The 23,359-nt window shown below is 40.7% G+C and overlaps 1 protein-coding gene across 2 annotated transcripts in view; it reads right to left on the reverse strand.

Moving 5' to 3' along the window:
* Nucleotides 1-444: 444 nt before the first annotated feature.
* elfn1a (extracellular leucine-rich repeat and fibronectin type III domain containing 1a) overlaps nucleotides 445-23,359 on the reverse strand; it is a 74,506-nt gene continuing 51,591 nt past the window's right edge. For both annotated transcript variants that reach the window (XM_035997015.1, XM_031312902.2), the window contains one exon: nucleotides 445-3,392. In XM_035997015.1, the coding sequence (XP_035852908.1) occupies nucleotides 664-3,024 (2,361 nt within the window). In that variant the 5' untranslated portion in view covers nucleotides 3,025-3,392 and the 3' untranslated portion in view covers nucleotides 445-663. The remainder of the gene's footprint in view (nucleotides 3,393-23,359) is intronic.

Here is a 23,359-nt window from a genome sequence, read left to right on the forward strand (position 1 = left end):
AAAAAAGAATTAAAAAAATAGGCAGTGACTGTTAAAATGACAAATGTTCTGACAGGTTTAAAGTGGCCGTTCTTCAGCAACAAGTTAACTCTAAATGAACAGTGCTTCATTTGATGAACCTGATTCATCCACTAATACTTATCCATTTACAATTTACACAGCAAACATTGCAAATATAGATACCCATATCTGTACATAGTTTTTGTTTAATGAAATATATGCAGGGAGGAAAGAAAAGAAAAAGTTAATTTTGAATGAAGGGTCCAGATAGTTCCTCAAAAGAATATTGAGGTTTCAGTAGACATATTTTCATATAGTAGTTTCATATTACACAACAGCAAATCCACTGTCACAGGACTTGGCCATGCGATACCCAAAAACCTATAATCCATTGTAACATAAATAAATATATATATATATATATATATATATATATATATATATATATTATTAATTTGCAATATATTTTCTCTTTAATAGATAAAAGTTTTCCCGATGAATGCTTTACATAATATTACAAATTTAAACACTCTTTACCCCATTTTCCTCACAGTCAAAAGAGAATGTGAGTAAGTAGTTGATTATAATATGGAAGTTTCCATTGATTCAATTGTCAGATGAGTTTCTTGTGTCTTTTCTGCAATGTGTGAGGTTGCAAAGAGGTTATGACTTCTGTTGGGATGATACACCTTTCCAGTAGTCTAAAATATCATGCAGGTCCTCATCCTTTGCAAACTGGACTTTCTTACGCAGTGCATGGCCCGCAGCCATGTATTCCTCATCTTTGTGCCGTTTCCGGTGGAGTTTGAATCGCTCCCAGATGCTGTGTGAAGGTTTGCAGTAGTATTCGGGACTGGAGGAGTAGCTTAGATTGTGATACTGAGATGACAGCTGGGAATATGCCAAGTCTCTGGCGCGGGAGTGAGTAAGAGGCTCCAACATGGAGGACTTGTGGCTGTCAGGTCTTTCAAGCTCCTCTATCTGAGCATCGGGATATGAGTGCCGGTGGTCATAATGACGGATCTTCTCTGCCTCAGCCCTCAGGATGGCGGCAGCAGGTGTTACAGTGAGCATCGTCTCTCCTGTTGGGGAGGTTTTCTCTATGTACTTGGATTCAGAGCGATAAGGCCTGGGACTTCGCATGGGCCCTCCTGTGGCAGTGCTGGGCCTCTTTGGCGAGACATCAGAGGTCCGATGCCTCTGCAGAGAGTGGTGATAGCTGTCCGTATACACTGGGGAAAGAAGGCCAGATTTACTCTGTGGGTGTTCTGATATTAGTACGAGCTGGGGCTCTGCAGTGGAGACTGCTCCAGATTTCCCTTGAAAAGAGGTGGATTCTGACTTTAGAGCATCTATACAATTGTTAATTATCTGATTGACCTTATCCACCTCTTTTGCAATGGTTGAAATCTCTGCCACTGACCCCTGGCTATTCCCAGCCATTCCCATGTCACACTCCCTGCGTTCATGGTGGTCCATGCTTCGCACCTCCATGTAATTTCCTTTCATCATTTTAGGAGTATCACTTATCTCTTGAAATTTGTACTGCTCCATTTCAGCTGCAGATGGTAAGTACGGCATACGTGCCATGCTCTCCCCGGCCAGCAGCTGCTTCTGCGACATTCGAGAAATAGTCGCTCCCTCCAGTTCTTGTCCGTATTTGAGTTCTATTATATTTTTCTTCAGGCTACCTGCTTTTTTGTGCTTTTCATCTTGCTGACGCTTTCTTCGCAAGCAATAGTAGACCACACCCAGAAAAATGACCATGCTAAAGAGGCAGCCCAAGATTGTCATAATGTAGTGAGTAGCAGTTGCATTGTTTACAACTCTATCCTTTCCATTCCAAGGGCCAGTAGTGAGTGTCAGACAAGTGTGGTTGTGTCTTAGAGAATTACGTATCGAAGCAACACAGTATGTGTAGTTAGTGTGGGGTTTAAGAGTTTTTAGTTCAATGTCCTCCTTTATATCTTTCAGGTTTTGAATATCTGTGAAAAAGCTGTTGTTGTACTGAACCAGGATGTACATCTTTTTGTAGGGGTGAGGAATCTGAACTGTGATGATAGCACCTGTATTTGATACTTGCTTCAGTTTCATCAGAGGGTTTACTTCCACATCGTTGTAAGTTGTACTGATGGTAATGTCTTCTGGTTCCGTGCCTGAGGGACAATCTTCCATCCCACAGAGTGTGGAGTCTAGCGCAGGTGTCGTGGGCTCAATGGGCACAGAAATAAATGGAGTCACGTAGTCCTCAGTACACACAGTGGTTAGCATGTAAAGCGCATTTCTATATTTTGGATTGTTTGGATTCAATAAGCTATAACCAGAGACATCAGATGGGGAGTCGCAGACCATCCGCTCATTCGTCCTGTTTGGGAAAATGGTGAGCCATTTGACAAAACCAAATAATTCACAAGAGCAGTTGAAAGGGTTGGTGTACAGCTCGCAGGTGGTTAGTTTAGTCAAACTTGTAAACGTGGACCCGTCTAACTGCTGGATTCGGTTCATGGAAAGGTCAATGTTCTCAATGTTGGGGCATTCCCAAAAGGCATTGGGTGTCACAGTCTCAATCAGGTTTGCCTGGAGGTAGAGGTACTGCAGCTTTCCTAAACCTCTAAGGATGCCCTCTGTCAGATTCCGCAACTTGTTGAAGCCCATTTGAAGGACTTGTAAGTTAAACTGAGCAGAAAAGGCCCCATCCTCTATGTAGGAGATTTCATTCTTTGTTAGGTTCAGGTAGGTCAAGTTGGCAAAGCGACTAAGGGCAGAATAATGGATACTTTTGATTTTGTTTTCATTCAGACGAAGGTCCACAATGGTGCTGTTGATATGCTGTGGGATGGCCTCATAAGGTGGTTGGTTTTGGCTACAAATTGCAAGCCATACAAAGCCCTTTTCCCCCTCAATTAACCAGCAGTCTCCACTGACTCTGCCAATATGAGTCAAATATACAATGGCTACAGACCAAAACAAGGCACTCATCACCATGCCTGAGCTGCAGGCCATTGGTGCTTTTCTGAGAGTCATGTACAGGGCCAAAAAAATGAGAGGGGTGATACTGCTGCGTTTTCAGTGCAGCTGAGACAATCCTGGAAAATCAGCTGGTTGTTCAACTGTTCTCCGGGCCAGAAACAATCCTTTTATTTGTCTCCTTCTCATTGATGGATGGTATTGTCCCCATGTACCAATTAAAACATTTTTTGAGAATCTGCCCTTACACAGAGTTTCTTTCATTGAGGTTTGTCTGCAGTGAAGTTGTGGTAATGCTTAAAAGAGATTTCACCATCTCAGGTTGGCTTGTGCTTTTCTTCTTAGAGGTAACCATCATTAAATGGTCTCATCTTATTGTTTCTGCCACTGTCTTCCTTTCTTCTTTATGTGCACGGAGGAATAACCTGCAAAAGACAAGAACACATAGTTGACATGAATTACATTTTATCAGGATAAGAAATGTACTTCTGCTACATATGTTGGTAATGAAATTTTGCATTCAAAGCCCAGGATTCATGTTTACTGCATGCCCTCCTTGTTTATGCCCCACCAATTATTTTGTACACAATTTAAGAGGTGTTTGCAGTCCCTGTGGCAGACTGCAATTTGAGGAAACCATTGGCCAATTACCATTTGACAGGTTGGGAAAAGCAGGTCCCTGTTTTCACACCATTAACCTGAGGACTGTCAGACGCAACAATGTTAAGAAGCTACATTACATCAATTATACAACACTAAATGAAATGACAGTTTGGATCAATGTATTCAGGATTTTCCTCTGAAAACCTTTTATGCATAAATTGAAATACTTTTGTGCACTGATTCAGAAACAAACAACAGAAAAGAGCCCAAGGTGTCATTACTGGATCATCCTAAATTAAATTAAGTTTGTTTGCAAAGGGAGAGAAGCCATGGTTGTAAAAATGGGAACATTCTTGCTCTCTAATCTGCAGAGGCCACTGCAGAAAGAAAATCCCCCAAAAATATTTTCTTTTATGATGTTCTTTTCTCGTTAATCTTGCTTCTCAAATACAAAATACAGCATATGACATCCTTAGAACACTTGCTTTTGAACCCATCATCTGGTTTTACTGTTTGTGCAGTCTCATACAATAGATAATACCAGTTACAATACCAGTTTATCCACTGAGTGACAGTTTGCTGTAACAGGTAAATGGTTTGGCTAGGCTGAAGGTGTCTTCTCTTATTATTATACAAAGCAATCCTATGTAATTTTAGCTGAACAGCAGCCACTCTCGATACAAGTGACGATTACAGGATAATGATATATATACTAAATAAACTAAAATATATGGTAACATAGCACAAGTAGAGAAGAGTCCTACAGTCAGCAAACTGACCCTTTGTCAGTTACACAGGGATATCTATCAAATGTTTGCTAACATTAGCCACTATGAGCTACTGGTGGTCATACCAGACCAATTAAGGTTGTAGTGGTAAAACGATAGTTACGTATTGTAACTCCAGATTCCAGAAATCCAAGAGCTATTGCTATTGGGTTAATCCCTTCGCGCATGCGCAGTCGTGAAGATTTCTTTCGCACCCTGTGCCCCGCACGGGTCTCTCTTACGTCCGCAGATATTGTATATTACAGTGGCGCGACCAGAGATCTGCTCCCAACATCAGCATTTTTCTTCAGCCAATGTTGGTGAAACAGGTGGCCCGAATCTTAGAGGGCTGTGCCTATACTCATAGAATCTGGAGTTACAATATGTAACTATCGTTCTATTTCGTATAGGCTTTGCCCTCTAAGAGCTATTGCTATTGGGTTAAGGGCGAAGCTGACGTAGTCAACGCCACCTGCGACACAAGGTCCACAAGCAGAACATGGACTAATTTGTCTTCCTATTCACACTGAACATGGTTTAATGAATCAAAACATACATTATTTTGATGACAAAACCCTATCATCATCATGAGTATGCCTACTGATCGTGAGGCCCATGTCATGTGGATTGTGAAAATGTTTTATGGTGACAAAAAATTAACATCACAATTAATAGCTGCAAAACCCCCCGCATTCCTCCAAGCCACTCAAGTGCAGGAGGATGGAGACAGCAGCAAAACCGAACCTGACAGCGCATCATCTGCCGTCAAGTGCGGGTAAAACTGCGTGAGTCATGGGGAACTCAGACGCACCGTGCAGATAAAAAACGGATGAACGGGCACGGGGACGCCCAGGAAGCCGCTGCACAAATGTCGGCCACCGTCACGCCTTCTGAGGAGGCCATGAACGCTGACAGCGCTCTCGTGGAGTGCGCCCGAATGTTCTGAGGGGGGGGGTTCCACTCCCTCCGCGCTATAGGCCAGGGTGATAGCTTCACACAGTCAATGAGACAGACGCTGCTCCAAAAGAGCCGCACCCTGTGTGCGTTCTCTGTAGTTAACGAACAGCCGCTGTGTTCGTCTGATGTCTGTCGAGCGTTAAACATACTGGAATAACATGCGCACCGGGCAATCGATGAGGCAGAGGGAAATAACTCCCTCGCTCGAAGGGGTTGTTAAAACTTTCGGTGTAATGATGGATTTGGCTGTAAAGTGGCTGCATTCCCGCCCCCTCTAATGGAGAGGCAGGACGATGAAACCGCCAGCGCGCATAAATCACTCCCCCTCTCAGCCGACGTCAAAGCCGAGGAAGAGCACTGTTGTCAGTGACAGCGTTCTGAGAGGGGCTTGCGCCAGAGGCTCGAACAGCAAAACGACAACAAAAACGTTTTACCAGGGGGTGCGCAAAAACTGGCTTATGGCCGGACGAAATGGCTGCTACGTAGGCTTTAACTGTAGACGGAGCCAAATCATTATTCACCTGTGTTTGGAGTTAGTCAACACTAAGGGCAAAGGACACGACGTGGGCTTTTTCCACACACCAGCGCCGGAAAAACGGACCCACCGCCCCGCGTAACACGCCATAGTGGAGGGGGCTCTTGCACCCGGGATAGTGTGCATAATGGCAGGGGGCAAGTCTAGCCTCTCCAGACGCTCTCGCTCAGCCTATAGCTGCTGGCTTATAACCGGGGGGTGGAATATCGCACCGCTCAGCTGCGACAATACGTCCCCTTGCCACGGCAGTTGCCATGGGGACACCGGCAAGTAGTTGAACCAGGGTCAGGAACCAGGATGCGCTTGTGCGTTCCGGTGCCACCATAATGCCCGATAGGCTCTCCTCCTGGATGCGTGCCAGGAGGCGAGGAATCAGAAGGACTGGGGGAAAAGCCTATAGAAGAGCCCTGGGCTGTGGTCGGTGAGAAAAGGCATTGGCCCCGAGGGGTGGGTTGTCCCGTGTGGTCATAGAAAAACCACAGTGTGCACTGTTTAGTTTCCAACACACCGTCAAAAAGGAAGAGGAGGGCTGGTAAACTGGGGCGTATAGCCTTTTTTGTGATAAGCTTGACAGCCATGCATTCCTGGGTGGCAAACTCTCCCACACTGCGCCCCGCTCTGAGAGCGGGCGCGCACACATCCGTGTGTTGTCTGTTGGCATAGCAACAGAAAGTGCGCCGCTATGCTGTGGATACATGGTGGGGCAGTCATCGAGACAGTGGTCTCCCCGTCCCGCTAGACGGCCGGGGGAGGAGTGACTGTGTAGCACACACATACTGAGTGGGCGCTCGCTCCTGCTGTTTACACAGTGTGGGAGTGACCTGGAGCCGTTATCTGAACTCAAGATAGCATGATAGCTTTTACCACGCCGGTAAGAGCCGGGGAAAGGCTGGCGAGTTGAGGCGTATAGCCGTGTGTTGTTTGTTGCCATAGCAACAGAGAGCGCTGAGCCTTCCCGCGCTATAGCGTAACCGCTGCGAAAAGGCTGTAGTTCGATTCTCTGTTCTTCAAAGTTTTCAAACTGCTTGTCGCTGAAGAAAAAATGGGAGCAGATCTCTGGTCGCGCCACTGTAATATACAGTATCTGTGGACGTAAGAGAGGCCCGTGCGGGGCACAGGGCATGAAAGCAATCTTCACGACTGCGCGTGCGCGAAGGGATTAACCCAATAGCAATAGCTCTTAGAGGGCGAAGCCTATATGAAATAAAACCTAAGTGTATTGAACTCAAGCATTAAAACACACCCCTGTTATGTGTTCAACTTTTAATTTGTAAAAGGATAAATGTGCTATCTTTCAAAAGTTATAATGTTGCTTTAAAGTGTAGTGATTATAGTTCTTTCAGTAGATGGATTCAGAGCCCAACCTTATTCTATACCATCACTAAATCACTCATTATTACAGCCTTCAACAGCATTTTAATTGTTAATGGGTCAACGTATGGCTACTGACATGAAAAATTAAAATGAAAAAAATAATATAATGCCGCCTGCTGCTCAAGTATGCAGTTGTGCTTGACTGAAATCACCAATAATAAAGTGTCTTTTGACGCAATTTGTCAAATTGATTTATAAAATACAGCAAGGGGATGTTTGTACTCAATTGCAGGTTGGACGATGTTTGTGTAGAAATGGAATTTGTTATCGGATATGATTGTTTCATCCACAGAATAGTTAAAAGATTTATTCTAATCAGTGGAACCTTCATTATTTCTTAAAACAATTTAGAATTTTTTTGTAGCTCTCAAATCAACTTACTGTTCAAATATAATTAGTCATTAACACTACCCTTTCTGAAGGTGAGATTACATTATTTCCTCTACTGTTCAATGTCATTTACACCATTTTACATATCTAGTGTAGTTATGTTCACAGAAATGATAACATTAAATCATACATTTTAAATTTATGAAGAGAGAACACTATTTGTTTAAGTAGTTACACAAAGACAGACACTACTGTTGGGCAACATCAGAAATATTTAAGCTTAGTATTTACAATTATCTTCTAATAAGCACTAAATCGTAATTAGAGTATGAATCAAAATGTGCTTGAAATGAGTGCATCAACCCAGAGATATTGATATGTGTAGTAATCTATTCTTCTCTTTTAGTTCACCAGTTCTGCCTCTGACAAAGGCCAAAATCAGTTGTCTTGTGAGGGGGACACAGGGGGTCAAAAGGTGTTTTAGTGGACACGGCTTTTCACAACAGAGATAATCACTGTTAGAATAGAATAAATGTGACAGTTTGTGGCAGAGAGAATATACTTCAAGTTGAAAACCCCACCTGCCATCGAGGACCTAAAGGCCATTCCCGCTGTCTTTTGACCTTTTTCTGAGTTAAGTTTATCACATTGGTGTGGTTTTCTTCATCATACACCAAGTTGAGCAGTGTCTGCACTGAAATATAATCACTAATTTGTCCTATTTGTTTGGCCCTAAATAGTATTGGTATTGACTGGGGACCAGCACCAGTTCTAAGGCCAATGCCTCCAGGTGCTGAAATCAGTATGAATGTATATGATTCCCAGAGGTACTGAGCTGGGGTGGGTGTGTGTCTGTTTTGTGTTTTACCCAGCCACCTAATTAGGGTTCAATCCCAGGATCTTCTTAGCCTGGTCCTACCAGACTCTTGTACATTTCATTTGTACAGAGAGTTTGGCCACTCTCCATTGACAAGACTCCCTTAAAGGCGGGTACTCTGTTGAAGTTTAAAACTATTGGATCTGCCATAAACAATTGTTAACGTTTGGTCGTGACGTCGGCTTAGCATCGCTAGCGTTAACCTTAACTAACTCCTTCACCACTAACGGAGTGAGCTGGAAAATGAAACTTTTCCCTAACCCCGTGGGGAGGAGGGCCACAGCATCATGGCCACCAACAAAACTCAGCAAAGACTGTTTTCTGGTGACCTGGTGCAAGCACAACAATCTAGAGCTCAACGCTCTAAAGACAGTGGAGATGGTTGTGGACTTCAGAAAGAACCCAGCCTCACCTGCCCCCATCACCCTCTGTGGCTCCACAATTGACACTGTGGAGTCTTTCCGCTTCCTGGGAACTACCATCTCCCAGGACCTCAAGTGGGAGCTGAACATCAGCTCCCTCGTCAAGAAAGCACAACAGAGGATGTACTTCCTGCGGCAGCTGAAGAAATTCAACCTGCCAAAGACAATGATGGTGCACTTTTACACAGCCATCATTGAGTCCATCCTCACATCCTCCATCACCATCTGGTACGCTGCTGCCACTGCCAAGGACAAGGGCAGGCTGCAGCGTGTCATTCGGTCAGCTGAGAAGGTGATTGGTTGCAATCTGCCGCCGCTCCAGGACCTATACGCCACCAGGACTCTGAAGCGTGCTGGTAAGATTGTGGCTGACCCCTCCCACCCCGGACACAAGCTCTTTGAGCCACTCCCCTCTGGCAGGAGGATGAGGTCCATTAGGACCAAAACCTCACGCCACATAAACAGTTTTTTCCCCTCCGCCACTAGCCTTCTAAACAAGGCTCGGAATCCACCCTGACTCTCTCCACACCCCACCTCTGGCTCCTCATGCCACTGTACTTACTCTGCTGTAGCGTCCCTTTTCACTACTGTTTAACTTATTTTACTATTTATTTAAATGTATTTTATCGTTATTAATACGTACTGTGTGTATATGTTTATACTTATATTGTTTATATCTTTTTATCCTTCTTATATTTGTATGTGTGACATGCTCCAACAACACCATGACAAATTCCTCGTATGTGCAACGTACTTGGCAATAAAGCCCTTTCTGATTCTGATTCTGATTCTGATTCTGATTTTCGCTCGGGCTTTAACTTCTGGATATTCGGCAGCGTTGCCACAACGGACCGAATGGCTTCGCTCGCATCTTTCTCTGCCGCCATTAAGGAACTCACCGAAGGTTACCGAATCTCAACGTCATCGTTTTCAGCCACTCCTTCTGTGCGCTGATTGGACCGGTAAGATTTTGACAGGAGAAAACCTAAGAATATACTGCAAACCCAGACGCAGTACTGAAGGAAAATGAAAATTGAGCAGAAGTACGTAGGAGGGCGGAGCCAGGCTAGGATCTTCTTGCAGTGAGGTGTCACTGCTAACCACTTAACCACTGTACCAACTAATAACAAATCCACTTTTTATATTTCCAAACAACCCTAACACACATTGACAAAAGTACATAAGAACTGCATGCTTCATGTTACATTAGAATTACAGTTGAACGGATAATAAATGATAACAGAATGATATTGGGGAAATATTTATTCAGCAGCTCTGAATCCCCTCCAACAGTAAACACTGTGCTGTATGCTGATAAACTGATACAGAATCAGTACATTGGAGCATTTAAGGTGTAATCTGATGTATGTTTCACATAGATTTAGATTGGCCTAGAGGGTGAGATTATATGTGAATCTATAGCTCATAGTTTAGCCTTTTTGTGATTGTATTCCACACATTTACTGTAAATGGGGAAGCTGGTATGTCTTCATTGCCAATTCACTCTTTCTGCCTTCCTAGTCCCACTCTTTACCAAATGTGGTAAAGGAATGCATAATACAGCAAGCTGTTTTGCTATGTGGTTTATGTATTGAATACATTTGTATTTTGTTAAGTGGCAGTTAGCATGAAGATTTTATTGGCAATATGAGTGTGACAAAGTTCCACAACTGAGGGCAGACCTTGCCACCGAATGTCAGTCCTGTGGAACTACAGCTAACTGCAATGCTGTATCCATACTAGGGCTGCACAATATATTGTTTTTTCATTGTCATCACAATATTAACTGGCGCAATACACATATTGCGAAAGGCAGCGACATATCGCGAAAGGCTGCTGATTTTTTATCAGTAGAAAACTGCACTTTAAAATGTAACGGTCATTCTTTTTTAATAACAGAATGTTATTGATTTGTTTTAAATCAACGAGCAATGTGTTGTGTTTTAGCAGAATACTAAAAGCCGCAAAAGTAAGTACACCTTAATATCTGTTTATTTATCGCAAGTAATATCGTTATTCAACAACGTTATCACATATTTTCTTCATATCGTGCAGCCCTAATCCATACTGTACACACTCAAAAATGTCCCCAGTTTCATTCAAAGTCAAATAAAAGACAGCATTGGTGCATAAGAACCATGTTCACACAATGCTAACAAATTATCTGCTACTGGGATATGATGATCAAGTAAAAGCTTTGGTCAGCTGTTCAAGTGCAGATAAAGAGGAGAAATAAATGCTGTGGTGGAAGACACTGCAACAGAATGTCAAAGGCTGCCATTACAAAAACACCTTCATGGCGACAAAAGAGCAGACACAGAGGAGCGTTGAAGAAAAGAACACTCTCAAAGACCCTGGGAGGAAAGAGGTTCCAAATCAAATGTTCCATGAAATGAATATGAAAAAATACAGCTCTGCAGAATATCTGGCAAGGCAAAGGATCTCTTAAAGAAAAACTGTGCCTTGTTATTATTCCCCAGTTCCTGATCTTTATTGCAAATTCCACATGGCAGAGACTGAACATCTGACCTGATCTCCACCCGCTCAAAGCGTGGCACTGGTGCAAGATCCTTCAGCGGTTAAATGCAAGTTAAAGTTAAATCTGAGCAGTCTCCTCTCATTTACAATGCATTGGCTGTTTTGTTTGTCCACAGTGACTCACTCTAGTGAGCCTCCAAATGATTCACTGCCTTACCACTGAAAGCCATGCATAAATTACAGCCACGCTAGTTTCCTATGTTAGGGTTAACACAAATGCACACAAGCATACTCACAATGATAGGTGATACTGTAGTGTTTGCGTGCAGATTTTGAATTCAAAGACTTTATTTTTACCCTTGCACTTGTGTCCCAAAGAATCCACAGCATATGCCAACAAAAATGATGCCTGCGGTGTTGAGTTGTTCAGGGATAAACAAAGCAACCAACGACATTAAAATAATTTTTTTAGTGCTTTGGTTTCATGCAAATCACATCATACTGTATATGCAGATCTTCAAGGGAGCCTAAAGCATCCAGAAGGGTATGTTGCCTTATGAGAGCTTACGTCTACTTGCCACCACAGACCTACTTTCCATAATGGCAGCAATCTGTATGGTCCAGTGCTATCCCTGAGTGCAGCAGGCCAGAACACCCAAGGCATCAGAGCCTAGTATATTCCCCTATCAGACACAGGCAGCCATTCCACAGTCTCTTTTCCATTTAGGCTTTATGCGCTGGGTAATGAAGGCTTTTCTTTTTATTTTCCTCTTCTGTGGATAACCTATTGAAACCCTGCTCTTGAAGAATGATTCAAACGCTGCCTTGTAAATTTCGGTTCCAGTTGCTCAGGGCCTGTTCATACTTCACTTCTACTCAGTAAATCATTGCTTCTTTTTTTGTGAAAAAAGGCTACAAAACATCACAGAGGCAGCTGTAAATGTGTATTGAGGTCTATCTTGAATTGAACTATTTCTGGCAACATGTAAAGCAACTAACTTTGAGCACAGAATCTAACTTTTTTTGGAGTCGTCCAGTGAAAAATCACACGAGTTTGAATGCTGATATGGCCTCCAAGGAGAGGATTGAAGTAGGTGTTGTGATAGTGACAGGTTGGATCGTACTTTAGAGGGAATCTCTCAGCTGCATTGGCTCTGTGTGTGTCTGGTTGGAGTCTTTAAATGTAAAGCAAAAGTCTTCTCTCACACAGAGCCTCAGGAGTGCTGCCTCGCCACAAAAGCCAGTGCTTCAAGGCAAACTTTGACAGAAGCTTCAGAATGCCACATTGAGAAAAACGATCTTGAAACTACTTTGTCTCCTTCACAACAAACAGTCGTATATTGTATGCAAACCAACCGGACTGCACCTCACCGCCCTCTGGCTATCTCTGTCTCTCAGTCCCCTTCTGTTTGCCAGCGTGTCCGTCAAAATAATTTCACGGTGCATACTAAATGGATATTTTTCTGTTCTATCTCCCAGTGTCTACTAAAGCGTGATATCAAAGGATCTGTTTTTACTGTTTGAGGCCCTGCTTTTTCTTGTTTCTACCCGTGCTTCCTATCTTGTTTTTTTGTGAAGGTGCCTCAATCTCAGAGGACCCTCCTCATCCATACCAATGACTGCCCTTTATTTGATGCCATTGAAAATGCATGCACTTCTTGCTGGGAAGAATGAAATAGAGTAAAGATTGGAAACCAGAAGTGTAGAATCAATTGAGTTTAAATGGAACTTCTCCTCTTGGGGAAGGAAAACATTGTGCTCATTGAGGTACTGAATTGCTTTTGAGGGCAGGAGAATGAGGGCACGTATGCATGGGTTATATCAGAGGATATTAAACTCATACATTAATTACGATGGGAATATTGTCTGGCAAAAAAATGATGGTCCTGTCTTCATTAAATACTGTTTGCTAAAGGTTCAGCACTTTTCATGGCTTCAGTGATATACTTGTTGGACTTAGTGTGTCTAAGTAGACAAGAGCTCAGCAAATGGAGTTTTTAGTTAGTATAACCTATATATATATATATATATATATATATATATATATATATATTATACATTACTATAATTGTTGTTGAAGAAACAAATCCAAAGAATACACAAATGTTTATTTTTTATTTTTCCCAATAATCCTAGCTTGAGCTGAGACGAATTAAGTACAAGTAACATATTTTTGCTGCCAATTACTACTGGTCCCTGCTAATTAGCTTCAAATTGGCATCAGGATATTAAGTATTGCTGAAGTGTGGGTTGATCTAAATTAATGCTGATGATATATTAGTGCTAAAATGTCAAATACCAGATCCTTTTTGGATAATTAAGGTATTGAGAGCTAAGGTTGGGCTAATACAGATTTGCACAGGCATTCTGTATTTGAAACTGGTGTATTGGAAAGTTATGCAGTCCACTAACTACTTAGTATTCCACACAGGTGTCATACTTTGTAAAACTTTAAATGACTTACTGCCCTGCCATCTCTTTTAAATTCCCAATATCTCACTCTATTGTTCTTTAGTGTATCAAGAGTCCTTCAGGAGGCTCGTGAACTAGTATGATTCAAGCTCCGACGAGAGCAAAAAATCTCATTACAAACTAAAGGCTCTACTTTGGGTGACACCTCTTATGTCAAGATGATAAGCCATGGAGAGTGGTGTGGAATCACATCACGCTGATGAAGACCGATGCATCAGTGAAATCCTGCAGGAGAATTAAAGCAGCCTGGCACAATAGTTAGCAGAAAAGTGCATCCTGCTCAACCTTTCACAGTTCTTTCTTTAAAATGAACGCTGTGATCTCTGCACTGTGCTGTATTCTATAACAAAACCATAACAGTTCAGCTCCGCAGGATGCATACTGAACAGGGGAAAAGGCAACTGGCCTATAGAGATCATTTATCACAGGGACAGGAGCTAAGAAGAATTTAATTTAATTCTGTACGTTTGAAAGTAAGATACAACTTGGAATAACACCTGAAGGTTTAAATGCAATTTTCCAGGCCATCAACTGACCATCAACCCGGCACGTCATTTTGGCCTCCAAGCCAAAGCATCTGCCAGCAATGTCTCTAGCTGCTGACTCATGACATGTCGAACTAAAGTGTGCAGCCCTCAGCAGGAAGTTATGGGAAGCTCACTACTCGAGTGGATTTAACAGGATTGCTGCGTGTCAACTTCTTTATGTTTTTATTAATATCTTATATTTAGAGAATTGATAAAAGTTCATGTGCTGACAAAAGCTGTGATAAGAATCGCTCTCCTTATCTTTGTCAATTACCTCGCCTTGCTGAACCCAGGTTTCCCTACCAATTAATCTTCAGGAAGTGACTGGAGCTAATTCAATTATGCTGTACTGCAGGACCATGCTTCTGACTGACAGGTCAACCTGCCTCAGTGTTCTGATTGACAGGCTGTGAACAGAAGAGCACCCATTCCCTGTGCTGAAAGTTTATATCTGTCTGACCAGACAGACTATCTGACACATTAAGGAAGAGGAAATTATCACTTTGAGTATCTCCACAAGGAGTTTAACTCAATTCATCTACATCTTGAAGAGTTCGCTGGCTTCCCGGGAATTTAAATTTTTTATCTTTTTGCCCTCATTTACACAAATTCAGTCAGGACACTCGCGTCAGGGTTTTAACCATTTATTGCAGCTATATGCATTTTACTTTGGCGGTGTGGCTCTGCTTATGTAATGCTCTGTCAGGGGGATTGTCTGTGTCAAACTTACTCAGATTTGTTCCAGAGATAACCATTTACATTTAATGAACGGGCCTACCAGGGCAGCAATTAGCAATCCATCCATGGGAGGTGAATTTAAGATTGTGGTGGTCAGTGACAGCAGATAGGAGCAGCAGTAGCAACAGATTCATGAAGCAGGAGTTTCAATAAATTAGTTTAGTGTGTGGGGGGATAATGACTCCCTGAACCTACAGTATGAGCTCCTTTTTACAGGACCAAAAAGGAGTATCACAGTTGGACAAGGTGACAGGATAAAAATCAATCTGTGTAAGCAAGAATGTTAGTCCGACTTTACTGGCACTACAATTTGATCCATCTATGACGAGTGCAGGAATCATAGGAAACACGGGGGAAGGCAAATGAAAACAGCCACCTTGTGCGATGTTAGGAAATAAAACTGTCTCTTCCTTGAAAGGGAAGTTATTGTTTCTGACAGGGCAAATTCTCTCATGCTCAATAAGGGGCAGAGGATGCAACAGCAAGCTGGTGCTTGACTATCACAGGAGTGAAAAGTTTTTTGGTGCACCACAGAAAGCGAACTGTCATACAGTACAGTAAATAAATGAGATCTCAACACGAGATGACAGGTACACCACTGGGAGGACTTTTATCCCAGTTAGGTTGGAGGATGCAGCAAATAAATCCTTTAAATGCTAATGGCCATTAGTGAGATAAACAGACTTAGAATGCTCTGATAACATTGTCAGAATTTGCATTTTTATTGTTGTTGTCTATTTGAATTTACCTCCACAAACGTACATTGGGGGTGAAAAAGGGAGTGTTTGCTTTTCTGATTTTGAAAAAAACAACCATTTCTTCACAAAGGAGTATTGTAGTGTGTATGCAGTAAACAGTGGTTAAAAAAAATCACCTTGTGCTTGAGTAGCTCTCACATTCAACGCTATAGTTGTCACCACCGTAATAGTCTGGCTACACCGCACATACATTTTGGGATAGGAGAAAAAAAACGCTCTGGGTTGTTTGCATTTCTTTAAACCAATCACAATAGTCTTGGGCGGAGCTAAGCTCTGGACACAAAGAGGGTCGCTCAGCAAAATGGTCTCGGGAAGGAACTTGTTTTGGTGGAACATTTGGACCCCGCAAACGAAAATGACATATATAATATAAAATGAAGTTCACTGTTCACTATTTTAATTAGCTGGATACATGTAGGCTGGGTAAACCCAGCCCGATCTGCCGGTGATATGATTTCGCCCTGCAGCTCAGGCTGGAAACCGGTAAGTTTATCTATCCTGCTTCTGTTACAAATTTGCGGGAACCAATCACAAAAGGCTTATCCACTTGGCGTGCTATTGGCGGGTTTAACACGATGATGATAGAGAAGCGACCAAGCAGCTTTTTGTTTACATTCAACAAGCCAGCCACCGAAGAGTAGCACTCCATGGCAGCAACCCGTTGATGCTGCTGTTGCTGCTGTCACCCGGATCGTTGGTCTGATTGGTTGAAGGACTATCCAATTGCGTACAGAGTCATTTGAACTATGCTCGTTGATCACGCCTCTTGTGCAGAGAAAATAGAGAGCAGACTCCCCTGACTAATGTTCAATCTTAAAAGATTGAGCTTTGTCTGGTGATAGCCAGACTAGGATACATGGTTAACCTCATTTGCTTTTACCAGTATATCACCGTGTGTACTTTGTCCATAGCAATCCCCACCAATCGGTCTCCAAACGTCCCAGTTAGATAGTAAATGCTGTAAACGTATTCCTTGTAAGTCTTACAATCATTTCCCGAAAGAACCAAGGAGGCCTGCCTTCTTGCATGATCCAAATTTGCTTAAAAACTTGCCATTTTCAGCGTGTAGCTTGCTAGCTTGAAGTTGTTGATGTTTCCTGAAGTGAATAGAGTTTGAGAACAGCCACACACAAAGAGCGGAAGGTGAGGGACACGCACCAGATGTCAGGCAATTATCCTGGAAATATACTTCCGTTGAACCAGACTACTGCCGTAACAATGCCATTCACGGTTTTTCCCACATGCCTCCTCTCTGGCAGAGATTTTATTTGAATACATCATTCCCTATTTCAAGAAGCAGAAGCTTTAATTAGGTTTTCAACAGCAGGTTTCATCACCAGCATTGATAATGCAAGTCCTCCATATAAAAATAAGTGCCTCTTTTTCACAGATGCTCCTCATCTAAATTACCTTTTGCACACTTGTAAAATACTTGTACAAGGGTGTGTAGTCAATAAATGTCATCTCTGTCATGACCTACTAAGGAGACGAGGCAGAGGCAATTATCATTCTACGACAAAGTCTAAAGGTCATTTGACAAGATATATTACATAGTGGACAGATGCCGGATGTGATTCATCATTTTGCAGATGAAAGCGTTCTACTTTTATCGGACCCTGTTGAAATAACTGCTGTCAGTCAGACCACACACATTTTGTCTTCACTGTGATACATTTGGATTTTACTGTGCTGTTAAATAGATGCATGGTTTTGTAAAAGGTGCAAGTTTGAAAGAGACTGTTAATCTATTACTTTTATCCGTATATTTTAATAATTTGTCCAATATTTGTATAATTCCAGCTAACTGTTGAGACTTCTCTTGATAACCAGTCCCACTTGCTGGGATTTTTTTTTTTTTTTCATGATATACTTCAGGAATTGTTTATATGTATAATTATACCTCACATCGCCTGAGCATCACTTACTTTTTTCATCAATGCCGTTTTTTCCTATACCTATATGTGATTTTACACTCCCTATTATTAATAATAAGTATGCCTTTTATCTGGATGTCACCAAAAAAATATTCACTACAAAATGTGCTCGAAGCTAAATTGGCATGGTTTTGTTTGTGTTCATGTCAGTTTGTATATTGTTAGACACAGTAACCTTGCCTTTAGAAATGTAGACATGATGTCACTGTACATGGATGTCAGTGGTCTTTATTCATGAAACACCCACAGCTGTGTTTATTCAGGTATCAGAGTATTTACAACTAGTACAGCTGCTGAAAATCACTTCACTCCCTCTCACTTGCTCAAGGTGAATTAATAAATGCAGCTGCTCTATAGCAAACCTGGACACACATTAATCTTCGTCCAACTTTGTCCTAAAGATCTCTGTGTGTGCTACCTTTTTACCTTTGGGTATTCAACGTTAAATCACTAATGTACTGTTTTCATATCATAGATTTATTACATCTTCAACTAGGTTTTTAAAACACACTGAATGAGTGATTCTTTGTTGGGACTGTGCCACAGTCCTGACTCCTGACACATTACCACCCAAGTTGAACAGTCAGACACTGATACCAATCTATAACCTATTTGAGGTGCAATTTTCAGCTATGTGCTATCTTTCGAAAGGGATGAGGGAATAAAGAAGCACAGGGGCGATGAAAAACACAGAATCCTGAAATGGTTAAGGCCAATTCCTGTTAAATAGAAATAACCAAACACATGCAGGATATAATGGAAATTATAATGTTTTTTTTTTTACTGTCATTAAAAAAGTTATGGGTGAAATAACATTGCAACGGAGGATGAGAGGCAGATAGTTTTTCAAATTATACTGGGACAAAATGATGGTGTGACAGTTTTCTCATTTAAGCATCTCATCTCCTGCAATCTTATCTTTCAGACCAAAGAAAGCTTCTTAGAAAATCACTATATAAAATTAAAAGTGCCATAGTGAGCTTCACATCAGTTTTAGCTCATTATAAACAGTGACTCACATGACATTTACCTAATGCAAGAAGGTGAACAAATGATAGGCATGCTCATTAAATGTATTTAAAGACTCATTTACCACCATATTTTCTTCTATTATTTTAATAATCTTTATGAAATATGGTACTAGTTTACAGGCTTAAAAACAAAGCTAAAAGGTAAATGTCAAAGAGACATGACAAAAATGAAGGACAACGTTTGACAAGAAGAAACAAAAGCCGCTGTCCAGAGATCCTTCTTTAAAGGAGGGTGGCCTCTGGTTTTTAATCATTCTCTGTAGGCATTCAACCAAAGCCTCAGTTATCTCCTCATGTCTCAATCATAAACATGCCTAAATCTGAGCTATAAACAACACATGCATTAAACATGGAGTTTTTTGCATTGCATTAATTTAAATTTCTAAGAGACCAACAGGAAGCTTTGTCTTCTGAGATCTGACTGAATGAATGCCATGTAATAAGAGGGAAGGTTTGAGGTGTCATGATTTGAGAAAAGTCCCCCGTCATGCTGAGAAAGGTGGCAGAGTGCAGCACTTTATCAGTGATGTGGAAAAATATCATTAGGAGTCTGTAATGAATGGCTGACAGCTGTCTGTCAAATCTGTGTAGCCCTATTTTAACTTTCATCCATTTTCTCCATGATTGCCTTTCTCATTGCTAAGTCACAGCCTGGCTGCTTCGTCTTTATTAACACAATATAGGATTTGATCGAAGTCATGGAGATGACATAAGTCACACTGGAGTCTCATTTTGGCTTCTTTTACACGTATTTGTTGTACAGATGCATTGTAGGCTGTAATTGTTTTTACTTAACCCTATTGTTCCATTTTGGGGTCTGGAGACCCCAGACCCACATTAACAGCTGAAAAAACATACTCAGTATTGTTTTATCACCTTGATACTTCATGACTTTTCCTTATTTTATAAATATGATGGATGTTCATATCCTTTACCATGACTTTTTACACAGCAAAACATGTTCAATATCCAAAATGTGTGTTAATTTGTCTGAATTTAATTGTGTAGAATAACATCTTGTACATTTCTTTGCTTGTTAATGCCGCTTTGGAGAACAAAAGTAATATATATATATATTTGTTAATGTATATCTCATATAACGTACAAATCATAAACCAGTTCCTTATTTGGTGTAACATCTATATTTTGCTACCTTCTTCAAATGTGCGAACCCAGTTTGTGGCAAATGGAAGGGTTACCATTTGAATACATCTGCATACTGCAGACATAAATAACACTGAGATGTTAACACTGACTGACACAAAGGGACTTGAGCATGCACACAATGTTTACTGAAGACATTTTTGGTCTGATTTGGATCCACTCATCTTCTACAGGCCAAAGCCTTTAATATTGCCCTGGCCATATTTCTGATAGATGTAGCTCTCATCATGGAATTAATGGACTGAGGGAGCATCAAGTGAGTAAAGTGATCACAAAAAATGACAGTACATTAGGACTGGTAACAGCCCGGGCAGGGCAGTTGGATGACTTCAATTCTGGAATCGCACCAATACAGAACCACAACAGAACCACTGAGGAGGCACTATGTCGTATTTTTCTTTATTCTGATTGAGCACCGTAGATCCCAGTAATAAAAGTTCCCAGTAATAATGTAATCACATCGTTAATCAAGAAGTGTAAACCAAAACCAGCCATTTACCCTTTTAAATATGGAGTTTTCTGCCATGGAGGATGTGGTATAATGCATTGATCTTGCCTAAAAAAACATGTTGGTTTTATATAGTTACCAATTTGACATCCTTGTAAATGCAACTACATATACCAATGCTATGTTTACAGCCAGTTGTTTTCCTTCCTATGGGCATTGATCATTGTACTGCTTGGGCACCAACAAACACCACTGCATCCAATGTGAGGTATAACAGGCTAGAGTCGAATCAATGCTGTGAGCAAATGTAGAGGAAGGGTTCAATTTCTTTGATGAGGAGGGAGCCCAATAATTGCCAACCATACAGATGTTTTATAATCACTTTATGTGACCAATTTAAGGCTCCCTCGGGATCCATGTCTCCCACAGGCTTATCCGTGATGTTCTTTACAGTAATCCATTCAAATAACTCTTATCTAGTGTCATCAATTAGGAATCCAAGTTGATGTAGGAGCTGGCACTATACAGCTTGACAGGGATAAAGCTGCTGTGACTAGAGCTGTAACAACTCAAAATTTTGCTGTACAGTTAATTGTCTCAGAAATAATTGAGATTAACAATATAATTGTCTCTTTCAGTCAAATTTTAAAAATATGTATTTATGTATTGCTTTTTTATACAAATTAAAGTTTTGAATGAATTCCAGGATACATCTTTTGGTTATATCACTGTCATGTGACCTAGATAATGTAAAACACTGTACAAAGCCTATTAAGTAAACAATGCCTCTTTATTATCATAAAACATATTTTCTAACTATATCCCCTCTTGTCATTTTTGTTGCTATGAACATGTAAAGGCTCAAGTGCCAACAATTAAAATATATAGTCTGAACAATAATCACTTCTATAATTACAATTTGGCATATCTAAACAAAGTAAAAAACTACCAATCATATGCCTTAAGACCTTAGCTAACGTTAGCAATTAATTGCGGTTAAACAAAGAAAACGCGATTATGTAAAATAATTGACAATTAGAAAATTATGCAATAATTGTTACTGGCCTAGCTGTGACCTGGTCGGGAGAATGATCATCACAATGATCAATTACTCTACGGCGATGTTGATAGGTTTTACATGTACAGTAGTGAGACCCACAGTAAACTGAATATCTTTGAGTAATATGAGGAGGTCATGTTGGACTTTGGAAAAAACTGATCGACATTTTTCACCATTTTCTGACATTTTATAGACAAAGCAACTAATCGATTAATCGATAATCGAGACTATGAAAATAATCGTCAGTTGCAGCCCTACACTAGTGGCATACAGTAGTGTTTGTTTACAATAAAACGCAGGGCCTCATGCAAGAACTACTTGTACGAACATATTACTTCTTATGTGGCACACACGTGATTTAAGAGAATGTCAATAATTTTCTCATACTTTGAACTTTCTCGTACGAACGTAATTTACAAATAAATAGTCCAGACGTGTGAGTCATGTACATGCCTTTTCTCACAGAACTAAATACTGAAATTAAAATATAGAACGAAAAGAGACTTGATGCAAAATGAATATCCTGTTTACCAGATTATCACCATCATGGCTTCCCAATACACTGATTTGAATTAAGTTTGAAGTTTTTAAGATTTTATCATTTTTATTGTCAATTTGTCAATACAGTTAGTAGTTGCTAGAACAATTCTCTCACTCCAACAGCTGCAACTGTCCAGTATAATATTCTGTTGCTTCTGACAGTGTAATAACATCAACTGTAGGCTATAATATTATCCCGTGTAATATCTCTGTTATTGCCATAGCACCTTAAGCCCCTTTCATATAAGTCATTGCTTCAGAAGGATTTTTTTTTTTTTTTTTTAACTTAATGTCAAACCGTTCCCTCTTTGCTTCTTTCACAGTACAGTGCTGCTCATGACATGTTGGCAGCTGTGCTATTCATGCTTTTCTTTTAGTGTTTTCTCTAACACTACTACTGACACTACTAAATGTATTATGGCTTTGCCTGCTCCCTTTTGTCTACTTGTTGGTAACATTTTTGTGAGCGTAACAGATAGCCTCATTTGGCATATTTTAGGGACATTCAATATGGTAATGATACACATTACACACACCTCATTAACAGGTGGCACTTATCAGGCTCATCAGAGGTTTAGGTTTAGGTCAAGTGTGTGCGGTTAAGAGAGTCTGGTGAATCTGTCTTGAAACACTTGTTTCAAGCCTCAGGAAAACGTAAGGGAGATGATAGGGTAAGAATATGAAAATGTTCCTCCTTGAGGCCCAGTGTTTCTTAAAGTGGGAAGGACTTTTCCTCCTGTAGTGCACATTGCACATTCTGTACACTGTAAATCAGTAGTATAAAAGCACATATCACTACAAGGAAACATTATTGGTCCCCTTAAAGAATATTGGTCTGGACAAATAAAATAATTAAACTACGAGTTTTGTTGTCCCTCTCCAGCTCTGGGCTCACAGACTCATCACTAACTTAAAAAAATCCCTTTGGCTGTACTTAAAAGGCAGCAAGGATTAAATCAAAGTCATTCAATTGATCCAGCACTCCAACACATATTTGATATGTACAATTGGGGATTTTATTTTTGAAGTCTGTCCAAACACGTCTTTCCTTGCGTGATTGACAAGAATACTGTATATACAAAGGCTCATTGTCTCTCAACTTCTAGTTTAAATAAAAATGCCATGAATAGCTGCTTCCATTTCAAACAAAAACTGAACATGATGTAAACATGAAAGAAATACTTCAAAAATACAACAAAGAGGAATTCTTTGGCTACACTGGCTGACACTAAAACAGCAGATTCAGTATCCATTTAAGTGCTTTTTGGCAGAACTCATAAACTGAATGTCTTGTTGCAAGCTGATTTAGATGGTGATATGTGAACCACTGAATACATTATCTGCAATGTGAGAAACTGTTTTCAAACAAGTCAATTA

This window comes from Sander lucioperca, chromosome 21, assembly GCF_008315115.2.
Source record: "Sander lucioperca isolate FBNREF2018 chromosome 21, SLUC_FBN_1.2, whole genome shotgun sequence".
NCBI classification, from domain to species: domain Eukaryota; kingdom Metazoa; phylum Chordata; class Actinopteri; order Perciformes; family Percidae; genus Sander; species Sander lucioperca.